Source organism: Peromyscus maniculatus, chromosome 1 (assembly GCF_049852395.1).
Source record: "Peromyscus maniculatus bairdii isolate BWxNUB_F1_BW_parent chromosome 1, HU_Pman_BW_mat_3.1, whole genome shotgun sequence".
Classification (NCBI taxonomy): domain Eukaryota; kingdom Metazoa; phylum Chordata; class Mammalia; order Rodentia; family Cricetidae; genus Peromyscus; species Peromyscus maniculatus.
In genome coordinates this window covers 131,012,377-131,031,697 of record NC_134852.1, presented here as the reverse complement: position 1 = coordinate 131,031,697, position 19,321 = coordinate 131,012,377, and the positions used below count along the sequence as shown (strand labels likewise).

The 19,321-nt window shown below is 48.0% G+C and overlaps 1 protein-coding gene across 3 annotated transcripts in view; it reads right to left on the bottom strand.

The window, feature by feature from the left end:
• Positions 1-1,803: 1,803 nt before the first annotated feature.
• Eef2k (eukaryotic elongation factor 2 kinase) overlaps positions 1,804-19,321 on the bottom strand; it is a 60,670-nt gene continuing 43,152 nt past the window's right edge. For 2 of the 3 annotated variants that reach the window (XM_006980326.4, XM_015998863.3), the window contains 7 exons: positions 19,136-19,204; positions 18,143-18,205; positions 16,166-16,300; positions 15,836-16,024; positions 12,497-12,621; positions 6,229-6,407; positions 1,804-2,169 (listed from right to left, as the gene is read on the bottom strand). In XM_006980326.4, coding sequence (XP_006980388.1) covers positions 2,060-2,169; positions 6,229-6,407; positions 12,497-12,621; positions 15,836-16,024; positions 16,166-16,300; positions 18,143-18,205; positions 19,136-19,204 — 870 coding nt within the window. In that variant the 3' untranslated portion in view covers positions 1,804-2,059. The remainder of the gene's footprint in view (positions 2,170-6,228; positions 6,408-12,496; positions 12,622-15,835; positions 16,025-16,165; positions 16,301-18,142; positions 18,206-19,135; positions 19,205-19,321) is intronic. The other variant, XM_042282912.2, reaches the window with a different exon arrangement.

The window sequence follows — 19,321 nt, the reverse complement described above, 5'->3', positions numbered from 1 at the left end:
CAAGCGCTCAAATAAAACCAGCTGTGATGGCTTCGCATGCAAACCCCAGGGCTTTGTGACTTATGGTGGATGAAAGGAGGGTCCAGGGTAATTTTTGCTTTTTCATTTTACACTTTTATGTGTGTGCACTCGTGTGTTTGTGGGCTCACCTCTGCCACACCAGACAGGTGAAGAGCAGCGGAGAACTTGTGGGAGTTGGCTCCCTCCCTCCACACCTGGACCCCAGGAACCAGCCTCGGGTGGTTAGACTCTGCAGGAACCTTTACCCACTCAGCCGTCTCAGCATCTCACCAGCATTTTTGTTTTGTTTTGGCCAAAGTCTCACTATGTGGTCCAGGCTGACCTCAAACTTGGATTCCCTCTGCCTCTACCACTTGTACGCTGGGATACAGATGTGCACCATCGCTCCCAACTCTGGAGGCTAAATTGGCTCTGCTTTTTCCTCAAAGGACCGACACTCTAGACTTTAGAATCTAGTGCTCCTACAAGTTCCGGACTGGGCAGACTCAACAGGGAAGGCCTGGGGTTGTTATTGCTGGTTTTTTGGCTTTTTTTTTTTTTTTTTTTTTTTTTTTTTTTTTTTTTTTGAGACAGGTTTTCTCTGTGTAGCCCTGGCTGTCCTGGAACTTGCTGTATAGCCCAGGCTGGCCTTGAACTCACAAAGATACACCTACCTCTGACTCCTCCCAAGTGCTGGGATCAAAGGCATGCACCACCACTGACGGGTTAAAAAGGCCTGTTTTAACAAACAGATAAGAGCGGCTGTTACCTTGCACTCTGCTTTTCTCTGTTTTTAAAATAATAGAGTGTTGTAACATCTGTGGTAGATCAAAGCAGGCCATTTCCTTGGCTATTTGGGACACCTACTGAAATCACACATTAAATATGAACTCTTTTTAAAGAAAAAGCTCATTGAGCCCCAGCCTAGCCCTGGGGGGGGGGGGAATGCCCAGAACTAATGAGTGTTTACACTCTTGGCCTCTCATTCTCAAACATCTTAGACAAATCCTGAGGGGCTGCAGCTGAAAGCCACTTGCTACAGATGACCAGAAAAATCCAGCTTCAAGCAGAAAATGCCAGAGACTGCAGGCTGAGGACAGAGTTTATAAAACGTCACATCAAGAAACAACCATGGAATTCTGCACAAGGATGCTTCAGTCCCACGTGCATGTGGCCATGGGGGTGCAGAGGAACTCCTGTTTGGAGGAAAGTCGCCCAGCTCCTAAGCCATGGTCTTACTGTAAAAGCTTTGAGGTACATCTGCTTCCACATCCACCAATGCAGGACTCAGAGGTAGTAATCGTGTGTGTACAAAAACCAAACCTATTTTGTAAAGTCTACAGTAGGAAGCACACTTAAAAAATGGAATTTGGCTGGATGCTAAGAAATTAGATACACAGTGGGAGGACATTAAATAAAAAAAACTTATGCAATAATCTCTCTGTGGTGTGAAGGAAGCCTGAGTACTGAACAATCTCACATCTGCTGGAAAAAAAAATGCCACACACACTTCTCAAAACTTAAAGGAAGACCCACCATGGAAAGTTAATAGAAAGCTCTCCATCTCCATTGGGATTTCCAACGCTAAGGCCTGGAGACCAAGACGAGTCCAGACTTCAAACTGATACTGTCTGTTCATTCAGACAGAAAGACACTTTCGTATATCTCATGACAAGAAAGAAAGAAAGAAAGAAAGAGAGAGAGAGAGAGAGAGAGAGAGAGAGAGAGAGAGAGAGAGAGAAAGAAAGAAAGAAAGAAAGAAAGAAAGAAAGAAAGAAAGAAAGAAAGAAAGAAAGGAAAATGGAACCTCAAAAAATATGGTAATTTATTAGGCTGCATATTCAACCCCCTACTCCCCCCACCAAAATGCCACCCCAAAGGGCAGTTACAGTGTCTCTGCCAGTTGCAAAGATTTAGTTTGTCAAGAATCAAAAAAATGAAATACAAAAGTGAATTTATAACATAGTAAAACTGCTCCCCTTCTAAAAGAAATCAGTCCCGTTCTCCCCACCCCCAGTCCTTTTGCTTGGGACCAGCTGGCAGTGATCTTATGGGACAGTCATTCCTCCATCTGGGCCCAGGCCTCTTCCGCCTTTTCATAGTACTTGTTGGCTAGCCGGCCCTTCATGGCTTCCATCGCTGCCTCGGCTGCCTGGGTGTACAAGTCTCCTGAAAGAGAGCAGAGTGGAAACAAAGAGGTGAGCCACTTGTCTTCATCAAGCTGGCAAAGTTCATCTCATCCAAAAGAGTATCTGAGGTTGCTATAGCAACCCAACATGTATGGTATGATCCAAGTCTCTGTGAGTGCCTATGACCAAACCTGGCCAGCTAGAGTGCTCTTCTCTTCTCTAGTATTGCTGTGGAACTCGGCAAGACTTCTACCACTGAGCCACACCCCCAACCTGAAGTCCAAGGCAACCAGTCTATATAGCAGCTCAAAACTGAAAAGTATCTAATGTTGGGGGCTAGAGAGATGGCTCAGGGGTTAAGAACACTGGCTGCTCTTCCAGAGGTCCTGAGTTCAATTCCCAGCAACCACATGGTGGCTCACAACCATCTGTAATGAGATCGGGTGTCCTCTTCGGGCGTGCAGTTATGCAGGCAGAACCCTAGAGTGCTTGCTCCTCTTCAAGAGGACCTTAGCTCAGTTCCCAGAATCTACACTGGGCAGATACTCCAGTTCTGGGGACTCGACACCCTCTTCTGGCCTCCACATGTATGTATACATTCACACATATACATCCATAAAAATGGTAAAATTTTTAAAAGTTTTAGGAAATCTAACATGTCCCATCAGATCACAGTAGATAAAATGTGATAGTCACTGAGTGGCATATGATTTAGTAATAGAAGAAGTGAGGAGGTTCAGGGTGTAAAGACTGTCACAACCGATGACATGAGTTTAATCCCTAGGACTGACATGGTGGAACGAGAACCAATCCCCAAAGGTCGTCCTCTGATCTCCACATGCACACATACATAGATGATAAAAATAGTTTCTTTCAGCTGGGCGCAGTGGTGCACATCTGTAATCCCAGCACTTGGGAAGCAGAGGCAGGCAGATCTCTGAGTTCGAGGCCAGCCTGGTCTACCTAGTGAGTTCCAGAACAGCCAGGGCTACATAGTGATACCCTGTCTTGAAAAACAAAACAAAACCAAATAAATAAATAAAATTTAAAAATGTTTTTCCTTTTATAAAAGGAATGGGCCAGGTAAGGTAGTACATGCTTGCAATCACCATACAAGCTGAGATATGTCTGTAACCAGCTGGGTTATACAAGACCTTGTCTCAAGCAGAGGGGATGAGAGGCTGTAAAGTCTACCTACTAAAGGAAGTCAGACAGGAAAGGCCACATATTGTGGGATTCCACTTGTAAACTGAGTCCAGAATAGGCCAATCCTTAAAGACAGAGTAGATTAGTGATTATGGGAAGAGGTGGGAGTCTGGAAGTGACTGCTAACTAGTCATAGAGGATTTCTCTTAGGGTGTGCAAATTTTTTTTTTTTTTTTTTAAAGGTTTATTTATTTATTATGTATACAGAAGAGGGTGCCAGATTTCATTACAGATGGTTATGAGCCACCATGTGGGTGCTGGGAATTGAACTCAGGACCTCTGGAAGAGCAGTTGGTGCTCTTAACCTCTGAGCCATCTCTCCAGCCCCGGGTGTGCAAATTTTTAAAGTTAGGTAACAATGAGGGAAGATGAAATGTTACAATTTCAGCTTCATTTTTCAAATTGCAAAACCTGCCCATCAATTCACGGGAGGTTGGTTCCAGGATCCACCAATGGTAGCAAAATCTGCTCCAGTCCCCTGGTGAGAGTGTGTCATGTTTACGGATGGCCTCTGCAGCTTCTCCTCTTGGCTTTAATCCTCTCCAAGAGGACTCGAAATGCCAGACTCAGTGCAGGTGTCATGGACGGTGATGTGCTGCACTGTTCACTGAATGCTGTGGTCTGGATGTGAAATGTTCCCCCACAGGCTCATGAATTTGAACACTCGGTCCTCAGCTGGTGATGCTGCTTGGGAAGGTATAGACCCTTTAGGAGGGTAGAGCCTTACAAGAGGAAGTAGGCCAGCTTTGAGGTTTTATAGCATGACTCACTTCCTGTTTTCCTGTCTCCGCTTCCTGTGGGTGGTAGTTTGAATAAAAATGGCCCCCAGGGGACCATCGAGAGTGGCACTATCAGGTGTGGCCTTGTTGGAGGACATGTGGCCTTGCTGGAAGAAGTGTGTCACAGGGGGTGGGCTTTGAGGTCTCAAACGCTCTGACCAGGCCCACTGTAGTATTCTCTTCCTGCTGCCTTCAGATCCAGATGTACAACTCTCAGCTACCTCTCCAGCACCATGTCTGCCTACATGCCACCATGCTTCCTGCCATGACAACAATGGACTAAACTTCCGAACTGTAAGCCAGCCCCAATTACATGTTTTCCTTTATAAGAGTGCCTTGGTCATGTGTCTCTTCACAGCACTAGAAACCCTAACTACGGCACTGTTTGTAGGTGGAATCTGATCATCTTGCTTCCTCACTGCTGGGCCAGTCTCTGGCTCTGGATGCCAAGCTTCCCCACGATAAGGGACTGTAAGCCAAAATCCCTTCTGGATGTGAAAAATAAATCCTTTCTTCTTTTAGTTGATTTTGTTGGGGTACTCTTATCACAGCAACAGAAAAGTAACAAATATGGAGAAGACTAGCAAGAAAAGTCTATGTATGCTCAGTTACAGATGCAACTACTTTTCCTTTTTTGAGACAGGGTCTCTGTAGCCCAGGCTGGCCTGAAACTTGGCATCTTTCTCCATCAGCCTCCTCAGCGCTGGGGTTACAGGTGTGCACCATCACAACAAGCTTTGCAGGCGCAATGGGGGAGGCTGGCGAGATGGCTCAGCAGCTAAAGGCACTCACTGCCAAGTCTGACGACCCGAGCTTGATCGCTGGGTCCCACAGGGTACAAGAAACAACTGACTCTCACACATTGTCCTCTGGTTTTCACACTGTGGTGTGCACATGCATTCACAAACACACAAAATAAGTAAAGGTGGTAGTAAGTCTCTCAGTCTAGGGATGCAAGACTTATGAACTGGGAGGATTGGCTATATTCTTATTTAATTTACATACATATATTTTGAGGCCTTCTTCTGTCTCTCTGGCCCCCTTACTTTTTTTTAAGTACCATGAGGGGCCGAATGTGCCAAGGCATAGGTGTGGAGTCAGAGGGGAACTCTATGGAGTCAGTTCTCTCCTTCCGCCTTCACATGGGTTCTGATGATCAAACTTAGGTTATCAGGGTGACCTCAGAACCGCCTTTTGGTTGTCCCCTCATTTTTTTGAGGCAGGGTCTCTCCCACAGAACCTGGAACTTGCTATTCCGGCTGGACTGGCCGACCGGCGAGCTCTCAGCAGCCGCTTGTCCTTGCTGACCCAAGGATGGGATCACACATCCTGCTTTTAAAAGTGAATAATTACAAAGGAAACAATCATAATACAAAATTAAAATAAAAATGTGTGGGACTAGAAAAATGGTTCAGGGGTTAACAGGAGAGGACCCGAGTTCAGTTCTCTGTGTATCCATGTGGGGTAGCTCCCAACCACCTATAACCTCAGCTCCGGGGATCCAACATGCTCTGTGGCCTCTTCAGGTCTCTCTCTCACATCAACACACACACACAACTAAAAATAAAGCAAATCTTGCTAGGCATAGTAGTGCACATTTCAAATCTGCACTCAGGAGGCAACAGCCCGTGGATCTCTCTGATTTCAAGGCCAGCCTGATCTATACAGTGAGCTCCAGGCCAGCCAAAGCTATACAGTCAGACTGTCTCAAAAACAAAACAAAACAAAAAACAAACAAACAAACAAAAAACAACCCCCATCAGGGCTAGAGAGATGGCTCAGCAGTTAGAGTATCAGATGCTCTTACAGAGGACTCAGGTTCAATTCTCAGCACCTAAATGGCAGCTCATAACCGCCTGTAACTCCAGTTCCATGAGATTCAACTCTCTTCTGGCCTCTGAGAGTACCAGGCACACACATGGCATACACACACATAGGCGGACACTCATACATATAAAATAAAACATGATAAAGTAAAAATGAAGTGTTCGTCTGCATACTAGCTCCATAAAGACTCCCCTCATCTGGGAACTTGTCCTCATTCCAGGAGAGTGAGAACGACGGACCTTCCCCAGCCCTATCCTACCCCAGGGAAGGAGGTCAGTGGGCCTCACCTGATCTTTGGGGGTTCCTGTCCAGCCCAAATCCTCCGGTGAACAGCATTTCCGCCTGCCTGGCCAGCAGTGCGTACTGGGGCTCGTCCTGCACGCCATCATACTCTCCACCTTCGTCACAGTCGGTCGTCCCCAGGGCTGTGCTGTACCAGTGTAAGGCCTCCGACCAGTCTTGACGCCTTCCCGGGAGACATGGAGGGGAGACACATGTTACCGTGGCAACGGGGTGGGAAGGCAGAGGACCACCGAGCTGGAGTAAGTCTGGGATCCCAGTGGGATTACCACCTCTGGTCCACAGACTATAGTACTAAGGGCCACCACATCTAAGGGACACCTTCATATTGTAGACTTTCTGTGTTCCTGTTTTATTTTTTAGAAATTTGAATTTATGTGTCCCTGGCTCAGTTTCTGTATTTTTTAAAGGGTTCTTCCTGAACAAAAACGGTACAGTATGACAACCCTTTCATTAATGGAAGGGTGGCATTTACCCAGGACTGTGCTGAGGCACCCTGTGGGCTAACTGGACATTGCAGGGCCTGTGTCCTGACTGCCTGTCCTATGCTGCCCTTTACCTGAGTAGCAGAAACGGTGGTGAGGGACTCTGCAGAAGCCTCTGGAACAGTGGTTCTCAACCTTCCTAATGCTGTGACCCTTTAATACAGCTCCTCATGCTGTGGTGACCCCCCAATCATAAAATTACTTTTGTTGCTACTTCATAACTGTAATTTTGCTACTGTTATGAATCATAATGTAAATATCTGATATGCAGGGTATCTGATTATGTGACTCCTGTGAAAGGGTCAGTCAACCCCAAGGGGTTGTGACCCATGGGTTGAGAACCATTGCTCTAGAACCATCTGAACTAACAGCAATAAACCAGACCCCTATTTCTTTATTTGATAACAAGGTCTATGTAGGCTGGCCTCCCACTCATGCTTCTGCCTCAGTCTCCCAAGGTCTAAGACTATAAGCATCTACCACCACCGTCAGACCCCTCAGGCTCTTCCTGTGCTGGCCAGACCTGTTCTTCACTGCACATGGGGACTGTCTCTCCACCCCGTCACTGGACCTCCAGCTCCTTCACCTACAGTAACATACATAAACCAACCTGCTAAGGGGCACCTAGGTCCCAGCCAAAGTGTCACAACACAAACCACAGAGCTAGCATGGCAACTGGCTGCTTCTCTCTGGTGTCACCCCTCTGAGGAATGATTTAACAGTGTACTGTGGTGATGTATTGTGTCCCCCAATAAAATTTATGCAAGGATCAGAGGAAAAAGCCAGCCACTATAGTAAACATAGAAGTTAGGCAATGATAGCACACGCCTTTAATCCTATCAATCAGGAGGCAGGGATCTGTCTGGATCTCTGTGAGTTCAAAGCCACACTGGGAACAAAGCCAAGCATGGTGACACACTCCTTTAATCCTAGCACTAACCATAGAGGTCTGGAGGTCTGTAACAGGAAGTGACAGCGCTGGGCAGGAAGAGGAATGTAGCTGGGCTGAGAAAGCAAATGAGGGAGAACAGAAAGGCATCTGGCGTGGGTAGACAGGAAGTACGTCTCTTTGGAGACTGAGGTGTCAGTGAAGTGAGGTGAGCTTGTGGCTTTTTCCTATTCCTTTGATCTCTCAGGTTTTCACCCCTATATCTGGCTCCAGGTTTTTATTTAATAAGACCGTTTAGAAATTCGTCTACAGTATACTGCGGAAGAACAGAGAAACTCTGACAGAAGGGCTAAGAGAGTCCCGAAGCACACTAAGATAGCAGCGTTAGGTCCTGACTGCCTGGCCTTCACTTCCGCCACCTCCACAGCTTAACTCTTTCCATGCCAGATCTGCAGTCCCCCCAAGCCAGCACCCGCTTCCCCCTGGACCTTTGCTGTCCCAAAACCTGGGACATCTCTCCCCTGGCTTTGTCCACACCCGACTCTGCATCCTTCTAGTCTCGGCTGTTTCTCCTAAGATGTGGTCTGCAAACACCGTTTCCAATGACAGTGACTAGCCACTAATTCCTCGTCTTTGGGGGGTTCTGTAGCCTTATTTCACCAGAAGCTAAGTCTTGGGAAGTAAAGAACCTTGTGTGTTGTTGACTGCTGGGTTCCTAGGGCCTCAAAAGACTCAATAAATGTGTTAAATAAATAAATGTAAGCATTCAGCTGAAAAGTATGATGTCCAGGAGCTAACTTTGACTCTATTTAATCTTTTACATAAAGTTGAAAGGGGCTGGGTTTGTGATTTCAGCACTTGGGAGGCAAAGACAGGCAGATTTCTGTCAATTCAAGTCCAGTCTAGTCTACATAGAGAGTTCCAGGCCAGTCAGCGCTATGTAGTGAGACTGCATCGCAACAAAGCAAAAACAAAAAAGCCTAAGGGCTGGGGTGTAACTCAGTCGCCTAGCACACACAAAGTCCAGAGTTTGATTCCAAACAACCACATGAACTGTGCATGATGGTGCATGCCTATGATCCAGCAACCACACGGACTGTGCATGATGGTGCATGCCTATGATCCAGCAACCACACGGACTGTGCATGGTGGTGCATGCCTATGATCCAGCAACCACATGGACTGTGCATGGTGGTGCATGCCTATGATCCAGCAATCAGGAGTGGAGACAGAAATGGAAGTTGATCCTCGGCTACATAGTTCACTATGAGGCTAGCCTGAGCTATATGAGACCCTGATTCAAAACAAAGCAAAGCAAAAAACTGAAATTACTCGAAAATTATTTGCAAGGTAAGCACACTCCCAAAACAGAATTTCTACAATATAATCACTAAGATGGCTTCATTCCTTTCACCTCTGTCTCGAGAACACCCCGTCCTAGAGAACAATGCAGACTTGCCCTGGAAATATGAATGCGGAAAGGGCCTTAAACTCCTCCTGACTTTCTCCACGCCAGACCCACATTCACCCAAGACGCAAGAGTACCCACTCTGCCTTGGAATTATCCATGATTTTTATTCCCTTCTTGGATGTAATTTCTAAAAGGGCCAAACCCCCTTAAATACAAATTTAGGAGCTATGGGGGCCCTGAATGGAAGAGGTTGGAGCTTCTTGGAACTAGGAGTAAGAAATGACTACAGCTGAAGCAAGAAAAGAAAATTCTGATACATTTAACCACATAATATTAAAGCCCACAGAGTCCCCAAAACCAGTAAACGAGGGTCGGTGAGTAGCACATGTGGACCCTCCCTCCAGTCTACGGAAGCCATTTCTTTCTCTGTCTCTCTGTCTCTCTGTCTGTCTCTCTGTCTGTCTCTCTTTCTCTCTCTCTCTCTCTCTCTCTCTCTCTCTCTCTCTCTCTCTCTCTCTCTCTCTCTCTCTGTCTCTCTGTCACTAGCTTACAGCACCCAGGACTCCCAAGTGGTCCTCCCTCCAAGTACTAACCAGGCCTGAACCTGCTTAGCTTCTGAGGTCGGGTGCATTTAGGGTGGTCTAGGGCTGTACACACCATTTCTCTTTTAATGAGAAATATGTCAAAGGATTAGTAGGCTTAATGTAAAAAGAGTTCTAACAAGTCAATATGACTTCAAGTTGAATATATCAATAAATATTAAGTTTTGAAACTAGGAACAGAGCCAAGGATGTAGGTCAGGGGAGAGCCCTTGCTGGAAGACCCTGAGATCGACCCCAGCACTGTGACTAAAGAACCAACAGAGCAGACTGAGGACGGGAAGAGGACTCAGGCAGCAGCCACTCTTCAAGGACCTCAGACGGAAATCTTGAACAGCTCGCTCTGTACCCAGCAGACACTAAATTTGTTTTCATTTCGTCTGACACAAGCACGTCAGGTCAGTTTTGTTCCCTCGTCCCCAGGATACTCTGTCAGAAGCAGGCTCCCACACAGTGCTCAGGAGACCCAGCACAGACCCAGGCTCTAGCTCTGCTGCTTATGGTACAGGCTGAGTACCCGTATTCCAAAAGTCCAAGATCCCAAAGGCTCCAGACCTGGAGCCTTCTGGGTGCCAGCATGCCACAACTGGAAAATTCCAGATGATCCCATGTGATGGGAGCAGTCATACTGCAGATGTGCTAAAAATAATGGAGTGTTACTTTCAGGTGATGTCTGTAAGGTGTGCAGGAAACATGTGAACTCAGTATTGAGACTTGGGTACCATGCTGGAGGCATCCTATGCATATGCAAATAATCTCTTCTCTCTCTCTCTCTCCTTCTCTCTCTCTCTCTCTCTCTCTCTCTCTCTCTCTCTCTCTCTCTCTCTCTCCCTCTCTCCCTCTCTCCCTCTCTCCCTCTCTCCCTCTCTCCCTCTCTCCCTCTCTCCCTCTCTCCCTCTCTCCCTCCCTCCTCCCCAATCTGAAACCCAACTGGCTTCAGGCATTGCAGATAGAGGATACTCAACCTGTAGGTAACTGCAGGCAAGTCTCTTCATTTCTCAAATACTTGCCACACCTATGCCACTCATCCTGAGAAGCAATGAGCTGACCCTGTACTCTACACCATGAAGAGGTATAGGAGAGTTCTCTGTGACATCGGATCATCCTATCAAAGTGCTGCTCAAATAGTACTTGCTGCTGCAGACACCTGGCATAAGGAGGCCAAATGTCACGGAGTCCAGTCTTTGACTCTAAGAGCTTGATATGAAAAAGCCATAGACCTGACTTTTCTTTGGATCCCAGTGAAGGAGAAGTCTGTGTGTGTGTGTGTGTTGTGTGTGTGTGTGTGTGCATGTGTGTTAGTGGACATGTGCATGTGCGGAAAGCCAAATGGCAGAAGACAAATGAGTGTCATTCCTCAGGTGCCATCCACCTTGGTTTTTGTTTTTTCCTTCTTGAGACAGGGTCTCTCATTGACCTGAAACTTGCCAATGACACCAGGGATCCACCAATTTCTGTTCAGCTTTTTCTAAATGAGTTCTGGGGACCAAACTCAAGTCTTCATGTGCTAGGCAAATAATTTATTGATCAAGCTACCTCCCCAGCATAGGAGATGAATTCTTGACACTCAAGAGAAGATGCCTGCTCAAGGATGCATCCTTTTTTTCCCTTGATTTTTTGAAACAGGGTTTCTCTGTGTAGCCCCGGCTGTCCTGGAACTAACTCTGTAGACCAGTCTGAGGCCCTAGGTTTAATCTTCAACACTGCATCATAAGAATACAAATCACGAGTGAAAACACATGAACTATGAACCAAGGGCTGAGGGGCCCCCAACTGGATCAGGCCCTCTGAATGGGTGAGATGGTTGATTGTCTTGGTCTGTTTGGGAGGCATCTAGGCAGTGGTACCAGGTCCTGTGCTCATTTCATGAGCTGGCTGTTTGAAACCTGGGGCTTATGCGGGGACGCTTGGCTCGACCTGGGAGGAGGAGACTGGACCTGCCTGGACTGAGTCTACCAGGTTGGTTTCGATCCTCGGGGGGAGGCTTTGCCCTGGAGGAGGTGGGAATGGGGAGGTGGGCTGGGGGGAGGGGGAGGGGGGCAGGAGGGGGGAGAACAAGGGAATCCGTGTCTTGTGGGGCGTTTACCCACCACCCCCACAGCTTCCCAGAGTTTTCTTGAGTGCGAGCAGCAGGAAATATTAGATAGAAGGATTTATAGCGGAGAATCTTGCGGAGATAAACAGATAGAAAATAAAGGATAGCCTCGAGAGGGCCTGGAACCTATTCCAACGGGCCCGAACTGTCTCTGGTCCAGGGTTTTTATAGAGATTTCAAGGGATGGAGCAAAAGACCTCCTCCCCCAGCACAGCCAAGTGCAGGCCATCTCAGACACCTGCACTCAGGCCCGTGGTCCTGATCATCCTCTATTCGGACCTGCTGGGTAAAGCCACGAGGAACCCCAGAACGGGCTCCCACAGTGTCTGATATGTAGAACTGAATGGTATTGTAAAATAAAATAAAAGGAAAAAAAAAAAAGAATACAAATCAAAACAAGAGGAGGAAAAGGCAGTCAAGATCACCCCAAATTCTACTCTCTATGGACAATCACACTGATTTTCAGGTTTTTTTCCCCAAGCAAGTCTTTACATATGCTGGCAAAATGGCTGCCATCCATTGCACACTTTATGTATGAGGCACTGTGGGGCAAGGTATTTGATCTTCATGGCGCATCATTAGAGACAGATACTATCATTATTCCTATTTCACCAAATGAAGAAACTGAGGCCAGGGAGGTAAAGTAACTTGCTGAAGATCCCTGAGTTGATAACAAGCAGAGCCAAGGCTAGAACCCATGTCTGTCCCAAACCAAAGAAAAAGCAACCTGTGTGGCCCAGATTACCCCACCATCAACCAGGTGACAGCCATACTACCTGTCTGGGCTGAGGTTCAGGCCGGTGTCAAAAGCTCGGGCCACTAGGATCATGGAATGCCTGTCACCAGCTTCTGCCGCCTTCAGCAAGTAATCAAAGCCTTTTGTCTTGTTCTCTTCTGTCTCCTGTCACAGAGAAAAGGCACAAACAGCAAATGAGTGTGTGGGGGAGACTGCAAAGGCTCCCTCGTCAACCTCCAGTTTAAGTTTCGAGAGTTCTGGGCTGGAAAGCTCATGTCCATGGCGTTTAGTGTATGATAAACTTGTTCCGCTAACCCCACCGTGGATTTAAGAAACTAAACTTTTGCCAGGTGTGGTGGGGCATATACCTTTAATTCCAGCACTCAAGAGGCAGAGGGAGGAAACCTCTGAGTTTGGAGCCAGCCTGGTGTACAGAGCGAGTTCCAGGACAGCCAGGGCTACACAGAGAAACCCTGTCTCAAACAACACAAAACAAAAAACCCTACATGTGTATTATGTTTACTCATTTATTGTGTGTGAGTTTGCATGTGCCACAGTGCATGCGTGAAGGTCAGAAGACAATTGTGAGAGTTGGTTCTTTCCTTCCACCACGTGGGACCCAAGGACTGAACTCAGGTTGTCAGGGTTTGCGCCAGTGCCTCTACCCACTGAGTGATCTGCTGGTCCAATTTCAAAATATCTTAACCAATCCAAAAAAGAAACACCATACCCCACAAATCACAAATTTTCCCTCTATCCTTTTCTCTCCATCCTACCCCAGCCACAGGCAATGACCCGTCCACTTTCTGTCTCTGTGGACTCTGGGTGTGTCACACATATGAAACAGAATGGTATAACATGTGGTGGACTCGGTGTGTGTCACACATATGGAACAGAATGATATAACATGTGGTGAACTCTGTGTGTGTCACACATATGGAACAGAATGATATAACATGAGGTGAACTGTGTGTGTCACACATATGAAACAGAATGATATAACATGTGGTGGACTCTGAGTGTGTCATATATATAGAATAGAATGATGTATCGTGTGGCTTTTTGTGCCTGGCTTCTGTCACATGGGTTGCAGCATATACCTGGACTTCATTCTCTCCGGATCAAACACTGCTCCATCTCATTGTCTTTATCCACTCATCCACTGATGGGAGAGCAATGCTGCTGTGACATTCATGTACATACATGCAGATGAATATGTGGGGATACACGGCTGTTTCAGACAGGGTCGTACCATGCAGCTCAGGCTGACCTGGAATTCACAATCCTTCTGCCACAGCCTTCTGGGTACTGGGATGACAGGGCACAGCACCATGCCTGGCTTTGCATATGGGTGGGTTTTTTTGTTTTTTGTTTTTTTTTTTTTTGAGACTGTAAGAGACAAGGATTCTCCCCAGAGCCTCCAGAAGAAGCACATGGTAATTTACCAGGGTGTGGTAATTTGTTATGAGGGTCTCAGGTAACTGGTACACTTCTGAAATTATATCTGAGTAGCTGGGAAAATAGTTAATTTACTATTTAGAAAGTGAGAAGACGGCCCTGGTGGTGTGGCTCAGTGGTAGAGTTTGTCTAGCATGTGCAAAGTCCTGGATTTTACCCTCAGCAAAGGAGAGAAAGGATGAAGAATATGAGAAGGAAGAAGGGAAGGGTGAAAAGGAGGGGGTCATGAATATGGAAGGAAAAGGTAGGAGAGATATTTTTTGCTGTCAATTTTTTTTTTGTGGGGGGGAGAGACAGGGTTTCTCTATGTAACATCCCTAGCTATAATGGAACTTGCCATGTAGACCAGGTTAGCCTTGAACTCAGAGATCCGCCTGCCTCTGCCTCCCATTTGCTGGGATTAAAGGCATGTGCCACCACCGCCCAGCTACTGTAAACGTTTTTATATTAAAATTAATAGGGGCCAGCAAGATGGCCCAGCAGGCAAAGGAACCTGGCCTCAATCCTGACAGTCTGAGTTTGACCCTCGGGACTCACATGGTAGGGAGAAGCTATTCCCACAAGTTCTCTTATCTCCATGCACATTGTTGGGATGTGCATGAGCGCTAATATTTACCACGTGCACATGAACACTTAAAATAATACATCCATTACCTGTTCAAAATTTGAAACCAAGGTCTCCAGCACATTTCTCCCTCCTCTGCTAGGCTGGGATCCACCCTGTCTCTGGCCACACACAGCTCTGAAGAGGGCTATGCCCCGGGCCTGTGTTGAGTTCAGCTTTGTCCAGGTTCCTGTCTAGTCACAGCCTCCGCCACCAGATAGGACAGATGGCCACAGATAAGGGCAGACACACCCACCAAGGCCTCTCAATCTCTCTCCCAGGAAGCTTTTCAGGCTCTGTCCCCTGGAAACCATATTCCTAAGCTTTTGTAGGCCCTGCCCATCCACCTCTTTCCTCCTGCGCCCAAGGCCCAGGAAAGGAGGGAGGGGGTAAATCCGATAGATACCTTTTCTGCCACGTCACCATCTCACTGCTTCAGCTCCCAGCTGGCTGACTCTTCAGCCCCAGCTCCTGTACCGCCTCACCCCCACATTCCAGCGCCAATGACCTGTCGCCATTTTGCTTCTCAACTCTAAGCTTGAGTGTGTACGGTTTCTCTAAGAGCACAGCTCACCTCCCGCACTTGGCCTGGCTCATTCCCACCCGGCCTTTCTGTCTCACATGGCCAGCCCCGCTTTGTCCATCCATCCCTGCATGAATGAGAAGCTCCTGAGTGCCAGGCTCTGCTGCGGCTGTAGCACTGTGGCCTGAAGCATGGTCGATGGAGAGGGTCATATAGACCCATCAAAGCCTCCTGGAGGGCTCTTCCTCATTTATTTCCTCCAGGACTTGCTTCTCCTTGCATATCCTGTCATTGATTCCCTGGACCTGGGACTTGTCACCTCCCACTTACCGACCAACGATGGAGATCAAGTCTACCTCAGAAGTGATTAATCCCAAACCAAAAATCAGATTTTTTTTTTTTTTTTTTTTTGAGACAGAGTTTCTCTGTGCAGCTCTGGCTGTCCTGGATCTCACTCTATAGCCCAGGCTAGCCTCAAACTCATCATCTTCCAGCCTCAGCCTCCTGAGTTCTGGGATTACAAGTGTGAGCCTCCATGCCTGTCTGCCCACAAGTGTCCTCCACAGTTGAAGCTGGGCACAGTGGCCCACACTTAGAATCCCAGCACTCAGGAGGGACAGGCAGGTAGATCTTTGTGAGTTAAGGCCCGCCTGGTCTACAGTGAGTTCTAGGACAGAGCTTACATAGTCAGGCCCTGTCTTGAAAAAACAAACAAAACAAATCCCCCAGTAGGCGACCACCAGGCTGGGGGCAGTAAGTGACGGGCTGCCCGAGCCCTCCACACATCCCCTCACCTTCAGAGAGACATCAGCCAGGATGTGGTGGGGCAGCTGAGAGTACATGAGCCCCAGGCCCACGATGGCCTCCAGTTCTCCCAGGTCAGCTGCATGCTCCAGATGGAAGATGGCTGACTCTCGGTCCCATTCCTCATTCTTCTCGCAGAAGCGCCCGCCCTCGTGGTATCGTACCATGGCCAGATGGACCTGCCACAGAGACTGCAGTGTTGGTCTGGCTGCCTGGGAGGCCCAAGCCATGCCCAGGGGCAGCCCAGCCAGCCTGCAAGAAGAAGCAATTAGTGGAGAAGAGGAGTGAGTCCTGGGCTCTGGAACGGGCATCACCCATACCTTCCCCAAAACAGACTTCCCGATTTTCCTTTCAAGGTTCAAAGCATTTAGCCTTTGCACTTCAAGGGCCACAGCTGAGGGCCTCGGCAGGTGCAGGCGGGAGGGATTGAGCAGGTTCCACGTCTCCACACAGACCTGATGGGAGAGACCAGGTGGAAAGAGTTTAAAGGTCAGAAGTGAGTGGCTGGGACCAGATGGGCTGGCACAAGCAGCAAGCCCCCATGAAAACACAGGTTGGCTGGCAAGGGGAAGGAACCCCAAACGGCATCTAACTTTACTGAACAAGACTGGCCCCCAATTCTTTTGGCTTGTTTCTGACAATTTAAACAAGAGCCTTGTTATGTAGTCCAGATGGACCTTGAACTCACTATGTAGCTTAGGCTGTCTTGCATTCATGACCTTTCTTCCTCAGACTCTAAAGTGCTGGGGTTACAAGGAAGCACCCCCACCCTGCAGGGCTTCAATTCATTCATTCATTATTCTTCTTTTGTTTTGTTTTTGTTTTGTTTTGTTTTGTTTCTGTGTAGCCCTGACTGTCCTGGAAATCACTCTGTAGGCCAGGCTGCCCTCAAACCCATATTCAATTGCCCCTAGCTCATGGGTATGGATAGAGGGCAGCAACAGGACACAATGACCAGCAGAAGAGACCACAGTGGCCCTGAGAAACACTCCCCCCATTCATCAGGCCAGAGCTGCAGCCGAGGTGTGGCGCCAAGCCTTCTCCTAGGCTCTTCCTCATGCCAGGCCCCTGCAAAGACTGACTCCCACAAACACACTTGCTTTCTCTGTGAGTCACCCAACATGAAGTGAGCACCATCCACGGGGCACTTCATGGAACACAGGCAGCTAAATGCCCTGCAGCCCTGAAGCGAGAAGGACCCAGCCCAGCACCCCAACAGTGACTCAGCTGAGAAAGCAACTCTGTCCTGCTCCAGGCTGAGAAGGCTTCATCTGACCATCAGCAGAGGAAAAGGAATGAGGGCAGCTGTTAGAGGGTGCCGCGGGCCTCCAGATATGGGGGACAGGCTTTAGGGGGAGGAAGGACTCTGCAGGCGGGAGGGACTCAACTTAGCAAACAGTGAGAAGTGTGATGTTCACAATGTGTTTGAGAATCTAACAACAACAAGTGCAGAAGGGCTGGCCTTTCCTAAACATGCCTGACAGCAGCCATCACTGAGACACTTGTCATACAGTGGCCAAAAGACAAGGGCACTAAAAACAGTGGGTGAAATTACACCCAGCTCACGTTTTAAGTATATATGAAACATACACGATGAATCTCATGGTTAGAGTTTGGGTTCCTCTCAAGTTGTCTAATTGTGTATATGCCAAGTATCCCCAAATATATATATATATTTTTTAATCTAAAATGTGAGATTGGGATGATGGTTCAGTGGTTAAAACATTTGCTGTACAAGTATGAGGCGCGAAGTTCCTGTGCCCAGAAATCTGGCAGGAGTGGCAGTCTGCCTGTAATTACAGCCCTACAAGGCAGAGATGTGAGCCCCACAGCAAGCTGACTAGTAAAACTAGCCAGATCGGTGAGCTCTGGGTTTGTCTGAGAGACTATGCCTTGAAGAATAAGGTATAAAAGCAATAAAGGGTATTTCCCAATATCAACCTTGGATTCCACATGCATGGCCACACACATGCATGTACACACATGAAAAGGGGAAATGGAGAAATAATCTGAAATCCAAAGCATTTCTAATCCCAAGCATTTTGAATAAGGAACACATCCTGGAGTATCCCAGGAACTGGGGGAAAGTTGCCCAGGACTCTAGGTTTCGCATATGAAAGAACCTTCCTTCTTCCAGGACCATCTCTTTCCCCTCCCCAGGAACCTCTTGCCACCTTGCCCAGGACATTACTCTTTGCAAAATGGATATGCACAAGGTGGAGGGGGCAGGCAGTGTGTCGGGAGGAGGGCAGAGCACGTGAGTTGGAAGAGGCAGGCCTGTTCCCATGGGTACATACCCGTCCATAGCTGCCCAGGCTGTCCTCATCGGATTCCCGCCTTTGGTTGTTGTTAGAGTGGCCCTGCAAAGGAACAGAAAATGAGTGATTGTAGGGGGAAGACCTTCCTCGCAGAAGCCAATTCCTGGGGAGCAGGACCAGCCCTCCCAGGGTCCCTCCTCCAGGACACTAGTCCAGCGCTCCCCAGGTGAAGCTGGAGCCATCGTCTGCAGAGCTGATGAGTTCAAAGTCTTCTGGTCTCTGTCTGTATGAACAGACTGAACTGACTCCAGGGTACCGGAGTTGGCATGAAGCCACTGGAGAAATAGTGGCTAGTTCTTCCTCTGGTTTACCTTCCGCCTGTATCCTTCATGTTCATAATTATATAGATGAGACCAGGGCCTTCCATGCACCAGGCCTTACCATACAAGTTCCATTTTGGTGCACGGTGAAGTCTCTGAGGGGCTGAGAGTATGGAAGCCACCTCCACTCAGAGACAGCTGGGAGGGAAACTGAGGAAGCAGGGCTGAGACTCCCCAGGTCTGCCAGGGTTGTACCTTGGACCCTCCAGCTACATCAGCATCAGTGAAGCCTATGACCCAGCATCCTCTCTGCTCAGCAACCAAACGTTCCAGCCCCGAAGATTTCTTTACCATTTTCTTGCCTTTGTTTTTTGTTTGTTTTATGGTGGTTGTTCTTTTAGAGACAGGGTATCCTTAGCCCAGGCTGGCCCTCTCCCGTGTGTGACCATGTCCAGCCTGCTTGTCAGTTTCAATCTTATATCCAAGCCTCTCTCTCTTCCCCTTCCTCATCCCGGTCCACTTCACTCTCTTCCCTGCATCTGCTGCTCTCTGAAGTCTGGTTCGCAGTTGTTAAAAGTTTTGCTTTTAATCTTCTTTGTTCTCAGGACCAACTCTGATCTGCCTGTTAGCAAATTTGCCTGTTTTATCCCAATGGATAACAACAGATGAGGCAACCAAGGTCTCTAGTTTTAGGGTCTGGGGGGGTGATTACGTGTTCTCGGGGCTCAGGATCATCCAGGTCACTTCGCTTCTCGCTTGGGCAGCCGCTGTCCCCACTGTCCTGCAGAAAGAGGACAAGCTGAGGGTGATGACTTCTGGAGTCACCTGTCCCGTTTCATCGCCTCATTCAACAGTCTTCTTCCTGCCTCCCGCTGGTCGAGGGACCGGAAAGCAGGCA